The sequence below is a fragment of the Carcharhinus amblyrhynchos genome, chromosome 6 (assembly GCF_965287045.1).
Source record: "Carcharhinus amblyrhynchos chromosome 6, sCarAmb.v2.hapA, whole genome shotgun sequence".
In the NCBI taxonomy this organism is placed as follows: Eukaryota; Metazoa; Chordata; class Chondrichthyes; order Carcharhiniformes; family Carcharhinidae; genus Carcharhinus; species Carcharhinus amblyrhynchos.
In genome coordinates, this window is record NC_137329.1 from 102327690 (window position 1) to 102348193 (window position 20504).

The 20504-nt window shown below is 40.4% G+C and overlaps 1 protein-coding gene across 1 annotated transcript in view; it reads left to right on the forward strand.

Annotated features, from left to right (window-relative positions):
• met (MET proto-oncogene, receptor tyrosine kinase) overlaps positions 1–17767 on the forward strand; it is a 123230-nt gene extending 105463 nt beyond the window's left edge. Inside the window, exons 15-21 of the mRNA XM_080191087.1 lie at positions 6109–6339; positions 6989–7069; positions 7228–7409; positions 8849–8958; positions 12132–12297; positions 15048–15184; positions 16727–17767. Of these exons, the coding sequence (XP_080047213.1) occupies positions 6109–6339; positions 6989–7069; positions 7228–7409; positions 8849–8958; positions 12132–12297; positions 15048–15184; positions 16727–16937 (1118 nt within the window). The 3' untranslated portion in view covers positions 16938–17767. The remainder of the gene's footprint in view (positions 1–6108; positions 6340–6988; positions 7070–7227; positions 7410–8848; positions 8959–12131; positions 12298–15047; positions 15185–16726) is intronic.
• Positions 17768–20504: the final 2737 nt, after the last annotated feature.

Below are 20504 nucleotides of genomic sequence, written 5' to 3' on the forward strand. Positions count from 1 at the left end.
TATAGAGGACCTGGTCAGGAAGAAACGAGAGGTGTATGTCAGGTCTAAGCAACTGGGAACGGAGAGAGCGTTGGAGGAGTACAGAGAGAGTAGGAGGGATCTCAAAAGGGGAGTTAGGAGGGCAAAAAGGGGGCATGAAATAGCTTTGGCAGGTAGGATTAAGGAAAATCCAAAGGCGTTTTACTCCTATGTTAGGAGCAAAAGGGTGGCTAGGGGAAAAATCGGTCCCCTCAGGGACAGACGAGGGGAATTGTGCTTACAGGCAGAGGGAATGGGGGAGATCCTGAATGAATACTTTGCGTTGGTATTCACGAAGGAGAGGGGTGTGATGTCTGGTATGGTCATCGAGGGAGCTGTAGACCAATTGAAGGAACTATCGATTATGAGGGAAGAAGTGTTAGGGCTTTTAGGTGGCATTAAAACTGATAAGTCTCCGGGGCCCGATGGCATTTATCCTAGGCTGCTTAGGGAGGCGAGAGATGAAATTGCTGGGCCTCTGACACAAAACTTTGTCTCTTCTTTGGACACAGGTGAGGTCCCAGAGGACTGGAGGATAGCGAACATGGTACCGTTGTTTAGAAAGGGTAGGAGGGATAACCCGGGTAACTATAGGCCGGTGAGCTTGACTTCAGTGGTAGGCAAGTTGATGGAGAGGATTCTTAGGGATGTATGAGCACTTAGAGCGTTGCAATCTGATTAAGGATACGCACCATGGCTTTGTAAAGGGGAAGTCTTGCCTTACAAATCTGGTAGAATTTTTTGAGGAGGTGACAGAAACAGTCAACAAAGGATGAGCCATTGATGTTGTCTATATGGATTTCAGTAAGGCGTTTGACAAAGTCCCTCATGGTAGGTTGGTAGAAAAGATTATGGCTCATGGGATACGAGGCCAGGTATCTAGATGGGTTGAGAACTGGCTTGCTAAGAGGAGACAGAGAGTAGGAGTGGGGGGGTCCTTTTCTAGCTGGAGGTCTGTCACTAGTGGTGTGCCGCAGGGCTCAGTACTGGGACCTCTTCTCTTTGTGGTATATATAAATGACTTGGAAGAGGGAGTAAGTGGTGTGATCAGCAAATTTGCTGATGACACCAAGATGGCTGGATTGGCAGGCAGTGAGGAGTAGTGTCTGGCAATACAACAGGATATTGATAGGCTGGTATATTGGGCAGATATATGGCAAATGGAATTTAATCCGGATAAATGTGAGGTGATGCGTTTTGGCCGGAATAATGTAGGGGGGAGTTATATGATAAAGGGTAAGCCCATAAAGAGTATAGAAATGCAGCGAGACCTGGGGGTGCAAGTGCAGAAGTCTTTGAAGGTGGCAGTACAAGTGGAGAAGGTTGTGAAGAAAGCCTATGGTATGTTAGCCTTTATAGGAAGGGGTATAGAATATAAGAGCTGGAGTCTAATGTTGCAGTTGTATACAACGTTGGTTAGGCCGCATTTAGAGTACTGCGTCCAGTTCTGATCGCCTTACTACCGGAAGGACATGGAGACTCTGGAGAGAGTGCAGAGGAGGTTTACCAGGATGTTGCCTGGTATGGAAGGACTGGGTTATGAGGAAAGATTGAACAAATTGGGGCTGTTTTCCCTTGAAAGACGGTGACTGAGGGGGGATCTAATAGAGGTATATAAGATTATGAAGGGTATAGATAGAGTAAACAGAGGTAAGCTATTTCCTATGTTAGAGACACACAGTACGAGGGGCCATGAGCTTAAGGTGAGGGAGTAGAGGTATAACACAGATATTAGAGGGAGGTTTTTCACACAGAGGGTAGTGGGGGTATGGAATGCTCTGCCAAGTAAGGTGGTGGAGGCAGGCACGCTGGAGTTGTTTAAGAGTAACTTAGACAGGCACCTGAGTGGGTTGGAGATGGGAGGATATAGGAGATTGTTTTAAATAAGGTTCATTAGCATTGGGACATCCCTGGTAATGTAAAAGGATGTGGTATGATAATAATGTTTTTTCTCTTTTAATTCACAGGTTTTAAGTCGGTCCGCCTTGTTGTCCAACGAGGGGCGTACACGCGATGGGTCGTACTTGGGCTGCTCTTGAATGTTCGAGATTGGCCTAGTGCTTCATGTCGTTAGTGTGTGCTTAAACTGGACCAGATGCTGGGCAACACGACAGCTCAGTGACTATCACTGTTTGCTGTGCAGACACATGGAATTGGGCCGGTGTCTGTGGGAGTTTGTGCATTCTCCCCGTGCTTGCGTGGGTTTTCTCCGGGTGCTCCGATTTGCTCCCACTCCCCAAAGATGTGCTATTTGGCTGATTGGAAGTAATAAATTGTCCCTAAATTAGTTTCCCTCAACGTGGATTGCCATAAAACAATAGATAAGGGTCACGGGTGGAGGGGGGGGACTGGTAATATTAAAATGGCGGCACGGGCTCATTGGGCCGAAGGGCCTGTTTCCCGGGCTGTTTTGTTTTTTGTTCTTCTTAAATTCACTGGGAAATCCCATTGGCAGCAGCAGGACCAGAAGATCCAGTCACCAGCCAATGACAGGCCACCTCGTTACACCATGCAACAGTGGTGGGGTCAGCCAGGGGGGTGGTTAGAGAATCCCACCCAATATTTTGGTATTACTATAATTCTCTGTGTTCATTTACTACTTGAGATGGCACAGTAGTTAATACTGTTGCCTCACAGCACCAGAGACCTGGGTTCAATTCCCAGCTTTGGTCACTGTCTGTGCGGAGTCTGCACATTCTCCGGATGACCGCGTGGGTTTCCTCCGTACTCCAGTTTCCTCTCTCAGTCCAAAAGATGTGCTGGTTAGTTGCATTGGCCATGCTAAATTCTCCCTCAATGTACCCAAACAGGCGCTGGAGTATAGTGACTAGGGGATTTTCACAGTAACTTCATTGTAGTGTTAATGTAAGCCTACTTGTGACATTAATAAATAAATAAACTTTAAAACTTTAGTATACCATCCATTTCTGGTCAGAGAGCTCTACTTCAAAAATAAAATTAAAATGTTACCCAACTATTCAGTGATCAAAATTGTCCTTGTTGAGATATCTGGGCATTTTTAAGTGCACATAATTTTTTCACTGGCTTTGGTTTTTGATGAGTTGGGTCAATTGGAGAAGTTGGGGTTGTGCTCCTTAAAGTAGAGAAGGCCAAGAGGAAATTTGACAGAGGTGTTTGAAAAAAATCATGAAGAGATTTTTTGGAACGAATAAAGATGACATATTTCCATTAGTTGATGGTTTAATGGCCGGGTGCACAGATTTAAGGTGATTGGGAAAATAACCAGAGGCCAAGTGAAGAAGCATTTTTTTAACACAGTGAGGGGTTACTATACAAACTTACAAATTAAGATAAGGAGAAGGTCATCAGCCACTCAAGCCTACTCTATTATTTAATATGATTGTTCTGATTGTAACCTCAGCTCCAGATTTCCATCTATCTCAAAAACCTTTCACGCATTTGCTTATCGAGAATCTATCCACTTCTCCTATTCCAGGTGTTGGTCTAGTAAACCTTCTCTGAAATGCTTCCAATTCATTTAATTCTTCCATTAAAAAGGGGACCAATATTCTACACAGTATTCCAGATGTGGTTTCATCAATGCCCTGTATAATTGAAGCATATCTTCCCTAATTTTTGAATTCACTTCCCCTCGTAATAAATGCTAATGTTCTATCAGCTTTCCTAATTACTTGCTACACCTGAATACTAAACTTTCGTAATGTAAGCATTAATTCATTCAGATCTCTCAGGAGATTGCGTCTTTTTTATCCTTCCTGCCAAAATAGACAATTTCACTTATCGTACTAGTGCTTATAAACACACTGTATAAAAACTAGACTGCATTAAGATACCTTTGAACTTGTATAATGTTTGAAATGATACTTGAAACTTGTACATCTGATGTGCTAAGTATAATTTTATAAGATGTAAGTTTTAAATATTTTCACATTCCATACTCCATTTACCAGATGTTTGTCCATTCACTTAATCTGTTTCAATCCCCTTGTAGCCTCCTTATGTCCTGTCTGCAACTTACTTTCCTACCTATCTTTGCATCAGCAAATTTAGCAATCAATCCTTTGGTCGCATCATCCAAGTCACTCATAAAAATTGTAAAAAATTTAGGCCCCATCACTGATTACTGTGTCACATAATTTGTTACAGCTTGCCAACCAGAAGAACATCCTTTATATGAATACCTCTGTTTCCTGTTAATTTTCCAATCTTCTATCTATGCCAATATGTTATTTCCTATTTCATGAGCTTTAGTTTCCACAATTACCTTTGATGTGGTGCTTATCAAATGCTTTCTGGAAATCTAAATATAGTACATCTACCAGTTCCCCTTTAAAGAAATCCAATAAATTGGTGGAACGTGATTTCCTTCTCACAAAACCATGTTTACTCTGCCTGATTACCTTGATTTTTTTGTAACTGCCCTGCTATAATGTCTTTAATAATACTTCTAATGTTTTTCATATGACAGATGTTAAGATAGCTGGCCTGTGCTTACTTGCTCTCTGTCCCCTCTTTGGATAAAGGAGTTATGTTCGCTATTTGTTAATCTAATGGAACTTTCCCTGAATTGAATGAATTTTGGAAAATTAAAATCAAAACATCAGTTGTTTCAAGAGTCACTCCCTTTGGTAATCTTGGATGAAATTCATCAGAACCCAAAGACTTATCAACCCACAGATCCAACAATTTGCTCGGTATCACATCCTTGGTGATTGTAATTTTATTGAGTTCCTCCCTCCCCTACTGAGATACGGCTATTTCTGGGAAGTTACCCATATCCTTTGTATTGAAGACTGATACAAAATACCTGTTCAATTAATCTGCCATCTCATTTTCCATTAATTTTCCTGACTCAGTTTATATAGGACCACTGCTCACTTTGTTAACATTTTTCTTTTTTATTTAGCAATAGAAACCCTTACTATTCATCTTTATGTTTCTAGCTATCATTCTCCTGTACTCTATTTCTTCCCTCCTTACAATCTTTAGATATTATTTGCTGTGTCCAGTCTTCTGGTCTGCCATCCATTCTCATGCTTTCTATTTATATTTGATATTTGAGTTAATCATGGATGGTGCCCATCACCCCTCCCCCGGAATTTTTTCTTTTTTGTTGGAATGTACCTAATCTTTGTATTCTGCAATACCTCTTCAAATGTCTGCCACTAGATCTCTTATTAATCTATTCCTTAATCTAATTTGCTGGTTTACTTTAGCTAGCTCTGCTTTCAAGCGCTTAAAATTTAAGTTTAAAAAACTTTCCTTGGACCCATTCTTCACTCCCTCAAACTGAATATAAAATTCAATCAAATTATGAATGCTGCTACTTGGGGAACTTTCACTATGAAGTTATTAATTAATTCTATCACATTGCACAATACCAGGTCTAATGCAGCCTGCTCTTTGTTTGGCTTAACAACATGCTCTTCTGAAAAACTACCCAAAATCAACTCCTCACCAAGGCTACCTTTGCCCCCTGATTCTTTCCTGTCTATATGTAGATTAAAATCCCCCAGGATTATTGCAATATCTTTCTGATAAGTACCTATCATTTCTTCCTGTTTATGCCTTTGAACCATGTGATTACTGTTAATGTAAAGTGGTGGACAGAGATAATTTTGTAGCCTTCAACAGGGAATTGGATAAATATGGGGTAAGAGGCAGGGAGTGGAACTAACTGGAATGTTCATTGAAAGAGCTACTGCTGACTGAATGGGCTGAGAGGCTTTCTTCTGTACTGTGCTATTCCATGATTCTATGTCTTTAGAGTTTCTGATTTTTCAGGATTTGGTTTTTGAAGGGACAACTAAAATATCTTAAGTTAGTATACTCATAATTGTCATCACAAAACATAATGTTGAAAAGGGTTGGCATGCTACACATTTCTGAAATGTGTTCAGCTATCTATCATTGCTTCCAGCAACAGAAGCTGGGCTCTAAATCTATACTGTCCATTGTTACAGGGAATGATGAACAAAAGGAGTACTCCTTGAACTTGAGGGGAAAAACAGTAGAGTGTGTCATCAGAAATCAGTGTTTCTTTTTATTCTGAAATACTCATTAAATGTAAAAGATCTTTTCAGTTGAAAGTATTTTTTTTATTAATAGATCCATTTCAGAATTTGGCACAGGTTGCCTCACACAGACAAGCTCAATTTTCACATTCAGATCTCACTTGCATATTATCAAACGGAGACTCGGACTCAACTGTGCCATTGCTTCAGAATGACGTGAATATCAACTTCTGCAGCTTGGACTCTGAACTCCTGAAAGAAGTGCAGCACATGGTTATCAGTTCTGACCATCTCACAACACACACCACAGAAGTGATTGGAAGAGGCAAGTTCCCAAACGTATTCTGCCATAAAATCTAGGACACAAAGGAAGTTGATCATCTTGGAATAATTTAATGCACAATTCCTTGAATGCATAAATAACAACCATGTCACTTAAATAATGAGTTTACTCCATGCTAGTGGAGGCCTATTAATTTAGCATAATCTAAAAATCAGACCTTGGATTTTTGTCATGTAACTAAATACAATGACAAGTGTTGCCTTAATCTGTTGAGCCATCAACACAGCCCAATACTATAGAATCATTGATCCTTGACTTGTTAATGGTCATTGATACTTGGAAATGCTTGAAACAGCATCACACAGACACTAAGACTGAAATTCAAGGGCTCATTATCCAATGTGGGAAATGTGGTAGAGCAGGACTCCAGCTTGCTCTGCGTAACACTCTTTCAAGCATTTCTAAGTATCTGTTACCATTAACAAGACAAGGGCCAATGAAAATAAGATGCAGCAAAAATCATTCCCATAATAATTTAAGGTTCAAACAGGAAGTAAATATGTTGTTGCATCTAACTGCAGCTGCTGTTCAGATTGCTCTTTCTTCTGCATGTATTTCCATAATGATCTACTTGTCTTTTTGTTTAAGGTCTGTATTTTTCTTCTTCGGTTAATGTCTCAAAATTTAACAGGTCATTTTGGGTGCGTATTCCATGGAACTCTCTTAACCCAAGATGGGGCGAATATACATTGTGCAGTGAAATGTCTGAATCGTAAGTAAACAAGTTTTAATAGGACTTATAATATCATTGTTTCCAATGCGTGACTGAAGATGCGCCTTGAATCAGATAATGAAAACTTTGTGTAAGCGCAGCGAAGTGAAGGTGCACAAATACACTAAGTGCTAATTATGCCATATCCATTTGCACAGGAATCACTTGCTTAGAACAAGTAACCCAATTCCTGAAGGAAGGATTAATAATGAAAGATTTCGAACACACCAATGTTCTCTCTCTGCTGGGAATCTGTCTTCGGAACCAAGGATCCCCATTGGTGGTACTGCCATATATGAAACATGGTGACCTACGGAACTTTATCAGAGATGAAAGTCATGTAAGTAAAATCAGAGCGTCGTAATGCTATGGGGAAAGCTTGAACAAAATACTTGAGACAGGTTTATCACTTTGGACCTAATTTGTCTGGAATGCACCATGTCTATAATAACAAGATGTACAGGAATGTAAAAATTGCTATCAGTGATTCTTTGCTCCTTCGTAGCGTTGAAGTCCCTACAGTGGCAAACCTTTAGAAATTGCTGCACGATAGAACATCCCTGTTTACACTGTATAACCATTATTAGAAAGGTACACTTGGGTAACGGAGTGAAACTGGTTTTTAAGCAGCAAACCAAGCTACACTACAGCTGCACTTTATCCAGAAAATCTCATTTTTAATGCATCCTATTGTTCTATTACGATTTTTTAAGATGTTTTAATCATTTTTATTTAGCTGCTAATACATATGAACCAATCTTTATTTCACTCCCTGAAATGTATATCAAAAGTAAAGGATAATCAGTGCGCTTTACTTACTCGTTTGCTGTTTGTGACAATTCTTTGATGTGTTTGGCTTTTACCCTGCATAATGACGTCATTGTTGCTCAATGCCTGAGATCCACAGGACTTGGCACCAAACTCAAATTAATTTTGGGAAGGGGAAATCCATGCCAGAAAGTTTGCATGATTTTTGTGGGCAGCTTTTGTTTGAGGTCAATAGCAAGTTCCATTCATTCGCCACAGTTTGTAAATCCAGGCCATTAGCAGGACACCCCAAAGCGTCTCGCTGCCTTGGATTCTGCCTGAAGCTGAGTTACCCTTATCTTGTAGAGAAATGTGGCAGCCAAATTGCAGAGCATGATCCCACAAACAGTTCCAAAAGGTGTCACTTATCGCAGTATTTCCCTGATGCTGTGTTAGGTCTCATCTTAGACATTGTATATATTGGGTTCCAATGCCAGTTGGCGACATGGTGGCACAGTGGTTAGCACTGCTGCCTCAGAGCGCCAGGGATCCGTGTTCAATTCTGACCTCGGGTGACTGTGTAGAGTTTGCACATTCTCCCCATGTCTGCATGGGTTTCCTTTGGGTGCTGTGGTGTCCTCCCACACTCCAAAGATGTGTAGGCTAGGTTGATTGGCCATGTTAAATCACTCCTTAATGTTAGGGGATTAGCAGGGTAAATACATGGGGTTATGGGGATCATCCCACCTAGGTGGGATTATTGTCGATGCAGATTCAGTGAGCCAAATGGCCTCCTGCTGCACTGTAGGGATTCAATGAGATTGTGTACTCAAGTCATGAGTGGAGTTAGCCTTAAGCTTTCTTAACTCATTTCACTCAGGTGAGATGAGTTAAGAAAGCCAAGCCAACATTTCGAAAATATAATGAAAATTTTCCATTGCAGGACATTTTATATCCGGCTCATCAGGCTATAGTTAATGATTTCAGTAAGAGTATCTTTAAAAGCCTTTGATTATTGCATGTTTCTCACAGAATCCAACAGTAAAGGATCTGATTAACTTTGGGCTTCATGTTGCAAAAGGAATGGAATACCTTGCAAGCAAAAAGTTTGTTCACCGAGATCTTGCAGCAAGAAACTGCATGTAAGTATGAAAGTCGAAATTAATAGGAATGTAGTGTGCATTTTGCTTTGTAGAGCACTTAAGTTACACCCTGAACTTTGTACTACATTGTTGCTGCGATAACACAGATACTTAACGTGTTTGTCATACTTAAATGATGCCTTCATTTGTTGGCATTGTAACTCAGAGAGCCAATTGGTGAATGAAAGTATTGGAACTAGTCTTTACTCTCTGACATTTATTTACAGAGTTAAACATTACACACACACACATCTCCTAACTCTACCCCACAGTTTCAATGGGCGTCTCTTCAACAAGTATTGAAGTGAATTAATGCCCACCATCTACATTCAACTAAACACAATTAAAATTCAATTAACAAGGCTATCTATCAATCATACAGAACACTATGGTGTGGCGCAATTTACTGTCATAGAATAAAAATATAAGAACTCTGAGCAGGAATAGGCTATTTGGCCCCTCAAGCCTGCTCTGCCATTCAATAAGATAATGGTGATCTTTTCATGGACTCAGCTCCACTTACCTGCCAGCTCATAATAACTCTTAATTCTTTTACTGTTCAAGAATCTATCTATCTTTACCTTAAAAACATTCAACGAGATAGCCTCAACACCTTCACTGGGCAGGGAATTCCATAGATCCACAACCATTGGATGAAGAAGTTCCCCCTCAACTCAGTCCTAAATCTGCTCCCCCTTATTTTGAAGCTATGCCCCCTAGTTCTGGTTTCACCTGCATTGAAAAGAACCTCTCTGCTTCTATCTTATCTATTCTCTTCATAATTTTATATGTTTCTATAAGATCCCCCCTCATTCGTCTAACTTCCAATAAGTATAGTCCTAGTCTACTCAGTCTCTCCTCATAAGCCAACCTTCTCAACTTTGGGATCAACCTATTGAATCTCCACTGCACTCCCTCCAGTGCCAGTATATCTTTTTTCAAGTAAAGAGACCAACACTGTAAGCAGTACTCCAGGTGTGGCCTCACCAGCTGCAATATAACGTCTGTTTTTAAACTCCATCCCTCTAGCAATGAAGGACAAAATTCCATTTGCCTTCTTAATTACCTGCTGCACCTGCAAACCAACTTTTTGCGAATCATGCACAAGGACACCCAGGTCCCTCTGTACAGCAGCATGCTGCAATTTTTTTAACCATTTAAAGAATAGTCCATTTTGCTGTTATTCCTACCAAAATGGATGACCTCACATTTACCAACATTGCACTCCATCTGTCAGATCCTTGCCCACTCACTTAAACTATCCATATCCCATTGCAGTCATTCCGTGTCCTCTGCACACTTTGCCCTGATGTCACACTGCTAAATTTGACTTTGTACTGGATGTTTTTGCCCCTAACAAACACAGCACATTTTCTCCACCATAGAATGCTTTGTTCTACCTCTACATCATCCACCTTGCTCCTGCTCACTGTCTCCGATCTGCTCCATCTTGCATTATACATTTAGTGTAAAATTCTTGTTGTTACTTCCAGGTGTCTCCTTTCTGTGCCAATCTTCTGCAGTTTCTTCCAGTTCTGTGTTCCTCACAGCACCATCATTGATGGAAGAACCTTCAGCCATTTCTTGCAGGAACTTCCCCTTAAAGTCTTATAACATTTCTGCCCACCTTTGAAAGTCTCCTCAAAACCTATCTTTGCTGCGATCGTCATTTCCACTCATTCTTCCAATATCGTTTAGTGTCCATTTGCTCTCCCTCATGAGCCTTGCAATATTTCCCACATTAAAGTCACTGTGCAAATTTAATTGTTGGTTAAACTGTGCCAAAATAAAAGCAGATTGCTATAAACTTTGAGTCTTCAATGCAACATGACATATAGTTTTGAACACACAAATTATAACTAGTGAGTTTGTTTCACCTTCATAGAAGGTAATCTTACTAAAAGAATTCTAAACCCCAAACGCACGTGAAAATGGAAGAGTATCAGATCCGTTTTCATGACGAGGCCACAAGTCCAATCTTACACCAATCTGTGCAAAAAATAGCGCATAAATCTGTTTCCCATCAGTAAGGGAAGGGTGTAGCGGCTAAGTTTGCTGGAAAACCAGCAGCTGACAGTAAAGGTGCAATTCCCCTCTCCGGCTGATTGCCACCCACATCACACCCCATGTCGAGAGCCAGTTGCAGAGTGTGCAGCTTCCCCTCCGCCCCTCCTTAGGGAATTCATCACAAAAGGTCTCCGTTGATGGGGATCGTACGTGATCCTCACTGGTAAGGACCTTCATCGGCCAGGCCTCTAAGGCAAATGCTTCCTGGGTTTATTAATGATATTCAAAATCCACATTACCATGGATTTAAATATTGAGATCAGCCTCATGCTTTTCCCAGGTGCAAGGCTGATCTCACCACAAGTCCAGGCCCTGGTTAAGATCGCGAGAGGCAAGAAATCTGGTACCAACCCAATTTTTTGCCTCTCTTGTGATCTTACTATCTCCCCCAGCCATTCATCGACCAGTGGGATGAAAAGGTAAGATCACCCCCATAATCTATACACAAACCAACATGGTCATGGGAAAAGATGATTGATTTTCACCCTTTAGCACTGTACCTCAAGAGATAAGATGAAATGTTCACTTGCAGCATCGTTGCCCCCACAAATAACAGTGGCTCCTCACTCGTCTCCAGTAGGCATTCACAATTCATGTGTTTTTCACTGGTAACATATTTGATTCATCCATTCAGACTAGGAGTTAAATTTTAATTATTTGTCAGCTTGAGGGGTGGTACTGACACTCTCGTTATGACCAGTGAAAAATTCCATTTCCCTGCCTCCTATTTCTGTGCAGTACCTCACCTTTAACTAGAAGACAGACAAGCAACTCGCTGCCAGGCCTGTGCCTGTGTGGTTGGCTGCTAATTCACATACGAGGATAGATGGAGGTGGTTAGGCCCACACATGCTTCCCTTCCACCCACCAGTAAATGCCTGGTTTTCGCTCTGCATCAGGGCTCTCTATTTATGGAACAAATCTATTTCCTCCCACAACATGAGTACGTAGATTGGAAGTTCTGCAAATGTTATCATTGTTGCCTCGGAATGTTTCAGTAAGAAGGCCTGGCAGGCTTAAGAAAGCATTAATCCTGTATACCAGTGTCAGTGAAATATATTTCTCCATTCTCTTATTGTATGAAACCTGATGTCGTTTGTGCTGTAGGTTGGATGAAAACTATGTTGTTAAAGTTGCTGATTTTGGGCTGGCAAGAGACATCTATGAGAAGGAATATTACAGCATTAATAACAAAAATGGTGCCAAGCTGCCAGTGAAGTGGATGGCACTGGAAAGCCTGCAGACACAGAAGTTCACAACCAAGTCTGATGTGGTAGAGTATTGTTTCATTTTTCTTGTAAATTAGTAATAATTTAAAGCAGGTCCACTGTAAAGCTTATTCTTTTTTATCTTCAAGTCATGGCTCAGTAGAAGAATTGATTCAAATAACCTTTTCATCGGCGTAAAACTACTTTGAATCTTGCCGAGTATGTTCAGTCATGTGACAGCTACACAACCAAGCTGATGTGTGAGGAGTGACCTGACTGAGGTGAACAAAATTATGAGAGAGAATAGATAGAAAGGAAATTTTCCCCTAGTAAAGAGGCTAATAACTGAGATTTAAGTTAAGGATTTAGAGGGGATTTGAGTAAAACCCTTTTCACCCAGAGGATGGTGGGAATCTGGAACTCATTGCCTGAATGGATGGTAGAGGGAGGAACTGTCGCAAAGTTATAGAAATATTGAGATGAGTGCTCGAAACACCATAGCATACAAGGCTACAGACCAGATGTTGGAAAATGGGGTTAGAATAGATGAAGTAAGAAGTCTCACAACACCAGGTTAAAGTCCAACAGCTTTATTTGCTAGCAAAAGCCACTAGCTTTCAGAGTGCTGCTCCTTTGTCAGGTAAGTGGGAGTTCTGTTCACAAACAGGACATATAAAGACACAAATTCAATTTACAAAATAATCATTGGAATGCGAGTCTTTATAAGTAGTCAAGTCTCAAAGGTACAGACAATGTGAGTGGAGAGAGGGTTAAGCACAGGTTAAAGAGATGTGTATTGTCTCCAGACAGAACAGTTAGTGAGACTTTGCAAGCCCAGGCAAGTTGTGGGGGTTACAGATAGTGTGACATGAACCCAAGATCCTGGTTGAGGCTGTCCTCGTGCGTGGAACTTGGCTTTCAGTCTCTGCTCAGCAACTCTGCACTGTCGTGTCAGTGTAGAATAATGGTGTAGCTCCACTGTGGGTTTCCTGGCGGTGAAGAATGCATTCGACATGAAACCACACTGACAATGGCAGGACCATCCATCAGCCAATGGCAGGCTGCCTCTGCTGACACAAAACACACAGTGGGTTGAGTGGAAAATCCCACCCATTGTATCTATAAGATTTTTGCCAAAAATCTCTGTCCTCATTCATAGCTGAAATTCTCCGGTGATGCTGAAAGTGAATGGAGTTTTGTTTGGAACACCAAATTCTCCATTCTCACTTACAACAGGGCGGACAAGGATGAGATTGGAAAATCTGTTCTTTATCTTCAAAGACATCTCCATACCAGAAATGTTAAATACAACCACAATAACTACAGATTTTACTGCTCTCCTCAGAATATCATAAAAGCAAACCAGCTTTCTTACGCTAATGATCAAAATGATCTCTTGTCTATCAAATTGAAATATGCATTATATGCATTCTCTTCAGTTTAAAGGAGTGGTTACTGCAGCTACAATTTAAACTGCCAGCCAGCCTCCTGTGCAAGGTATTATAATATTCTGCCAGTCCTCCTGTGTTCGCCGTTCTACATTGGCTCCTGGTCCAACAACACCTCAATTTTAAAAATTTTCGTCCTTGTTTTCAAATCCTCCATAGTCTTGCCCATCGAGATCTCTGTAACATCCTCCAGCCCTACAACCCTCACAGAATCTCTGCAAAGCTACCGTAGGCGGCACTGTAGCACAGTGGTTAGCACTGCTGCTTCACAGCTCCAGGGACCTACTTCGATTCCCGGCTTGGGTCACTGTCTGTGTGGAGTTTGCACAATCTTCTTGTTGTCTGCGTGGATTTCCTCTGGGTGCACTGGTTTCCTCCCACAGTCCAAAGATGTGCAGGTTAGGTTGATTGGCCATGCTAAAAAAGTTGCCCTTAGTGTCCTGAGGTGTGTAGGTTAGAGAAATTAGTGGGTAAATATGTATGGGGGTAGGATCTGGATGGGATTGTGGTCAGTACAGACCCAATGGGCCAAATGACCTCTTTCTGTACTGTTGAGTTTCTATGATTCTAAAGCTCTAATTCCTGCCTCTTGTATATCACTGATTTAGTTATCCACTATTGATGGGCTTGCCTTCAACTGCCTCAGCCCTAAATCTGGAATTCTCCTCTCTCTACCTTTCTTTCTTCCATTAAGATGCTCTTCGAAACCAAGTTTATGGACACCTGTCTTAATCATAAAGCCCAGTCCATCACGCTAACCGGCCTCCCATCCATTGACTCTGTCTACACTTGCAGCTGCCTCGGAAAAGCAGCTAGCATATTCAAAGACCCCACACATCCCAGACGTTCTCTCTTCCACATCCATTCATCAGAAAAAAGATACAAAAGTCTGAGGTCACATACCAACTGACTCAAAAACAGCTTCTTCCCTGCTACCATCAGACTTTTGAATGGACCAACCTTATATTAAGCTGATTTTTCTTTACACCCTAGCTGTGACTGTAACACTGCATTCTGAACCTTCTCCTTTACTTCTCTATGAATGGTATGCTTTGTCTGCAGCACGCAAGAAACAATACTTTTCACTTATGCTAATACATGTGACAATAATAAATCAAATCAAAATCAAACGTGATAACGGTGCTGAATTTTGTTTGGTAACACACTCGCTTTGTCATGTTAGATACAGTGTGATGTGATATATATAGACTTATTAGAAAGGCAGGGCACCTACACCCACTCCCATGCCCCCATCTATTGCCATTTGAACTCTTGGAGGATAACCATGTATTCCAGAAATCTATGCCACTTAATTTTTGCAGCAGTTCTTTAGTTATGAGAATAAAAGCATTTTCTTTTTCCGCCAGTGGTCTTTTGGAGTACTGTTGTGGGAATTGATGACACGAGGGGCGCCACCTTATCCTGATGTTGACTCATTTGATGTTACTGTGTACCTGCTACAAGGGAGGAGGTTACTGCAGCCGGAATACTGTCCTGATTCACTGTAAGTAGATTGATCAGTATAACTTAACATAGAAATTTGGTGCAGGAGTAGGCCATTCAGCCCTTCAAGCCTGCTCTATCATTCATTATGAACATGGCTGATCATCCAACTCAATAGCCTGATCCCGTCTTTGCCCCCATATCCTTTGATCCCCTTTGCCACAAGAGTTATATCTGACTTCTTCTTGAAAACCTCCAATGTTTTGACATCAACTGCCTTCTGCAGTGGCGAATTCCCTGGGCGAAGAAATTTCTCCTCATCTCAGTCCTAAAAGGTTTACCCAGTTTCTGTACCTCACATTTATCCACATTATACTGCATCTGCCATGCATTTTCCCACTCATTCAGCTTGTTTGAATCACACTGAAATATCCTCTGCATCTTCTTCACAGCACCCTCCCACCCAGCTTTGTGTCATCTGGAGATATTACATTTAGTTCACTCATCTAAAGCATTAAAATATATTATGAAAAGCTGGGCTCCTTGCACCGATCCCTGTGGTATCCCACTAGTCACTAGTCTGCCATTCAGAAAGTTACCCATTTATTCCTACTCTTTGTTTCCTGTCTGCCAACCAGTTTTCTATTCATTTTAATACACTACACCAAATCCCATGCACTTTCATTTTACAAATTAATCTCTTATGTGGGACTTTATCAAAAGATTTCTGAAATTCCAATAAACACATCCACTGGCTTACCCGCATCAAATATATTAGTGACAACCTCAAAGAATTCCAGTAGATTCATCAAGCATAATTTCCCTTTCATAAATCCATGCAGATACTGTCTGATTCTATCACAGTATGCCAAGTTATCTGCTAAAAAAAACTTTGATCATACACTCTAGAATTTTCCCAATTGGTGCCATCATGCTGGCCAGTCTATAGTTCCCTGTTTCCTCTCTACCCCCCTTTTTAAATCATGGAGTTACATTAGCTATGGTCCAATCTGTGGAAACTGTTCCAGAGTCTATAGAATCTTGGAAGATAACCATCGATGCATCCATTATTTCTAGGGCCACTTTGTTAAGCACTCCGTGAGGTAGATTACGAGGTCCTGGGGATGTATTGGCATTCAATCACATCACAATCCTCAACACTATTTCTCTACTAATACTGATGCCCTTCAGTTCCTCCCTTTCATTAAACCCTGTGTTCCCCAACATTTTTGGTATGTTATTTGTGTCGTCCTTTGTGAAGACAGAACCAAAATATGTATATAGTTGGTCAGCCATTTCCTTGTCCGCCATTATTATTTCCCCTGTTTCTGATTGTGAGGAACCTGCATTTGTCTTTACCAATCTTTTCCTCTTCACATGTCTATAGAAACTTTTAGTCAGTTCCTTGCAAGCTTACTCTCGTACTCTATTTTCACCTTCTTAATCAATCGCTTGGTTCTCCTTTGCTGAATACTAAGCTGCTCCCAATCCTCAGGTCCGTTGTTTTTTCTGGCCAAAGTCTACATTTCTGAAGCAAATGGATGTGAATGTTGATTTTGCTGTTAATAATTTACATGATAGAAACCTTATTCTTCCATTGCAGATATGAAGTAATGCTAAAATGTTGGCACCCAAAACTTGAAGCACGACCAACTTTCTCTGAAGTTGTTTCAAAAATATCATCAATTCTTTCCACTTTTGCTGGGGATCACTACATACAGTTAAATACAACTTATGTGAACCTAAGTTGCAGAGTACCCTATCCACCTGTTTATTCATCTCAAGATAATTTGGATAGAGATGCTCATGTGTGATCAGAGGCAGATTTTTGTAAAGGATATTTTATCAGCAGACGATGCAGGAAATCAGTTCTGGCAGCTACAAGATACAAGCTCTATGTAAAATGAGCTGTTTGTGTCAACAATGTCAAACGTGTGAACCTTAAATTACTTTAAAGAGAAATTGAATGAGATGAATCATATTTGAAGACTGTTTAGCTGTTTATCATCCTTGGGAAACTCATTTGTGGTCACTGTTGTAAAACATTGTGCTGTTAACTGTAAGAAAAAAGTCATTATGACAGATCTAAAATCAAAATTACTTCCGTCCTCTTAAAGTTAATGAAATGTTCTATTTTTTTATTAAGAATAGGTTTATTTTTAATTAAGTAGGAACCATCAACAGCAACGTTACAATCGAATCATTTTATTATTGCACATAAAAATTCTTTTCTGAACTAACATTTTTTCTTATTTTCCCACATCATCTGCAGCATAGCTATGTTTATAAATAACACTTTTTTTTCCAGTATTACTAGCATTGCAGTGTCTTGAATAGAATTCAGTAATAGTGAGATATTGAAATGGTCACAGTGGTGGATGTAACTGACTGTACCTGAAAAGAATGATGTAGGTATTAAATTATTAAAATCAAGTCTCTAGAATATTATCCATTAAAAAAGGGCTACTTTTAACTTACATCACCTAGTGATAAGATTAAAAATATCCCTAAAAGTTTGTCTTAACGTGGGGGCTTTGTTACTGAAAGTGTACATATCACTGAGAAACTTTGCGGTACATTTCATTTTTAAGAGTATGTCTTTATTTTTAAGTAAATAATAAACAATAAAGGTTGTCCAAACTTATGATCAGTTTTATCTATGTATTCAATATGAGCAGATACACGAACATTTAATAAGTTTACGAATTTATGTTTCCATGACATTTTCAGAGGTTAATTGCATCTATGACTAAATGTAGTAAAATGTAATTTTGTTCAAACAGAAATCTAATACCAGGTATGTAATATCCTTCATGTACTTTAGAAAATTTAGATAATAACAACATTTTATATTGATACAGGCATTTTGTAGAGACATAAAGGGAAAAAAAATGAATTCCAAGACATAAAATGCTGATGTTAGGAGAGATGGCCACAATTTTGATCAGAGGTAGTGGTAGGCCTTGAAGAAGGTGAGGATGATAGAGAGGTGGGGAGGTTTAGGGAGAGAATTCCATACCATTGTACACTTTCTCCTACCTCTGTTAACTATTACAATGCACACCTGCCTGACCTCCCATCCTTCATCCTTCCTGAACTTCAGCTTATCCCTCTGGTTTGTTAGCAGAAGGTATGACCGTCAATGATCAGGCAAAGAGAGGAATGGGCACACAAGAGGCCAGAGGCCAAGGAGCAGCAAGTTTGTGAGATGTTGGGAGACCAGAAGTTAATGTAGCTCAGTGAGAACAGTGTTTAGTGGGACTTGGCGTGGGATGGAATATGGACAGTAGAGTTTTGGATGGGATGAAGTTCAGGGAGGGTGAAGAAGGATCGGAGGTTGGGCAGCTGTGCATTTTAATAGTTGAGCTTTGGTGTCATTGTTAAGAATGGAGGTTTCAGTGGCTAAAGCTTGGAGCAGAGGTGGACAATGTAATACAGGTGGAAGTAGGTGGTCTTTATAATGAAGAGCCTGCAAGCTTGCTTGCAGATTGATGGGATGTTAAGGTTACAAACAATCTGAGCCTGATTATGGCCAAGGAAGAGAATGGATTTAGTAATAACATTATAGTGTTTGTGGCAAGGGGCAAATGCAATTTTTCCTACCTCTGTCAACAGTTACAATGCACATCTGCCCAACTTGCCATCCTTTACCCTCCCTGAACTTCAGCTCATCCCTCTGGCTTGTTTCATCCATCTCTCAGGCTCAAACCAGGTGCCAATGTTACTAATATTGGACACCAATCATATACAATCAGAGCAACTTGTAAATCTTGAGTTTAATGTATTTTGATGGAGGTGTGATTCATAAAATCATACAGCTTTACAAAACAAAAATGCAATATTTTTCACACAAATGCTTGTTACCAGCGGGTGATGTTGCTGGGAGTGCGCCATGCCATTCACTCCTTTGTAAAGAAACTGAATCTGAACCTGTTCCTAATAAGGATTCAGAATTGTAAAGATATAAACATAATTGTTAGTTTAAATTGGTGATTTAGGAAAACCATACAGACAACTGAGGAAGGAGATGCACTGAAAAGTGACCTGAATGAACTGATTGTTATTTTTTACCTTTTACTCTTCCCTTCCTTCCATAAGAGGTGGGGGTAGGTCGCACAGAACCCTTTACTAACAACACAGTTATCTCACGTTCTTTGATTGCTGATTATAATTAAGAACAATAGAGCACAGGAATAGGCCCTTCGGCCCACCAAGCCATATACTGTTTTTATCCCTCTGTTCGCCTCCTGTTCATGCATCTTATCAAGATACGCCTTGAACGTTGCTAACGTGCCTGCTTCCACCACCTCCGCTGGCAGTGTGATCCAGGTACCACTACCGTCTGTGGGAAAAACTTCCCCTGCACAATTCCCCTAAACTTAACCCCTCTCATCTTAAACCTGTGCCCCTCTGTAGTTGCCCTTTCCACCCTGGGGGGTTTATGTCAATGTACAGAATATTTGGCGAAGTAAGTACAATTACATTGTCATATAAGTTAATGAATTCTAAGTCCAGGTACGATGGACTATTTCTTGCATACTGCACCATTAAAACCGTGTAACCTGGAAACCTCCTCTGAAAATTCTATCCTGTTTTATTTCCTTCAATTCTAATATATTAATAATTATCATAAGGATACAGTGAACCAATGCACTATAAGCTGCTCAGAGAAATGAAATGTAACTGAGAAAATAATTTCAATGCAAAATATCACAGGAACTTTACAAGAGGAACAGTGAGCAACAGCAAAAGTTGCACTTCTGCAGTGCTTTTTCACATCTCAGATTACCCCTTTTTACCTACAAGAATTTCTGATTTGCAGAACGAAAATTAATAGAAAGCTGCCTCTTTGACGAGCTGCTGCCAGCCCACACACTGGGTATTTTGTCAGTTTGCTTTACTGGATTTTACTGAATAAATATCACATGAATTTGGGTATTTCTGTGAGAATTAAGTCTGTCCCGTCTAAGAGAAGGATATACTGCGAGCGATAAACGCGGTCCTAGCCAGCAACACACACATCCTGTGAGAGACAAACAAGAAACTGTAGGCCATTCAGCCCATCGAATGTCCTTTCCAGTCTTGGCCTCTGGTTAACACAACACCAGTGAACAATTCTTTTGCTTGTATCTTTTCAGTATCCTGTCTTAGGTGGCTTCATCGTGCTATATACACACGCAATGCAGGACGCAGTCTGGAACTTAGTAATAATATTAGATGTGCAATAATGACACTTATATTGCTGTCATATCTCTGCAACGTGAAACAGTAATTCAAAGGTAGGTGGTTCAGGGATGATTGGGAACCTGTTCTTGCTTTTTTTAGGAGACAGAGTAAAGTGTCTGGCTTCTGCTTGGAAACATCCCATGACAGCATAAGGG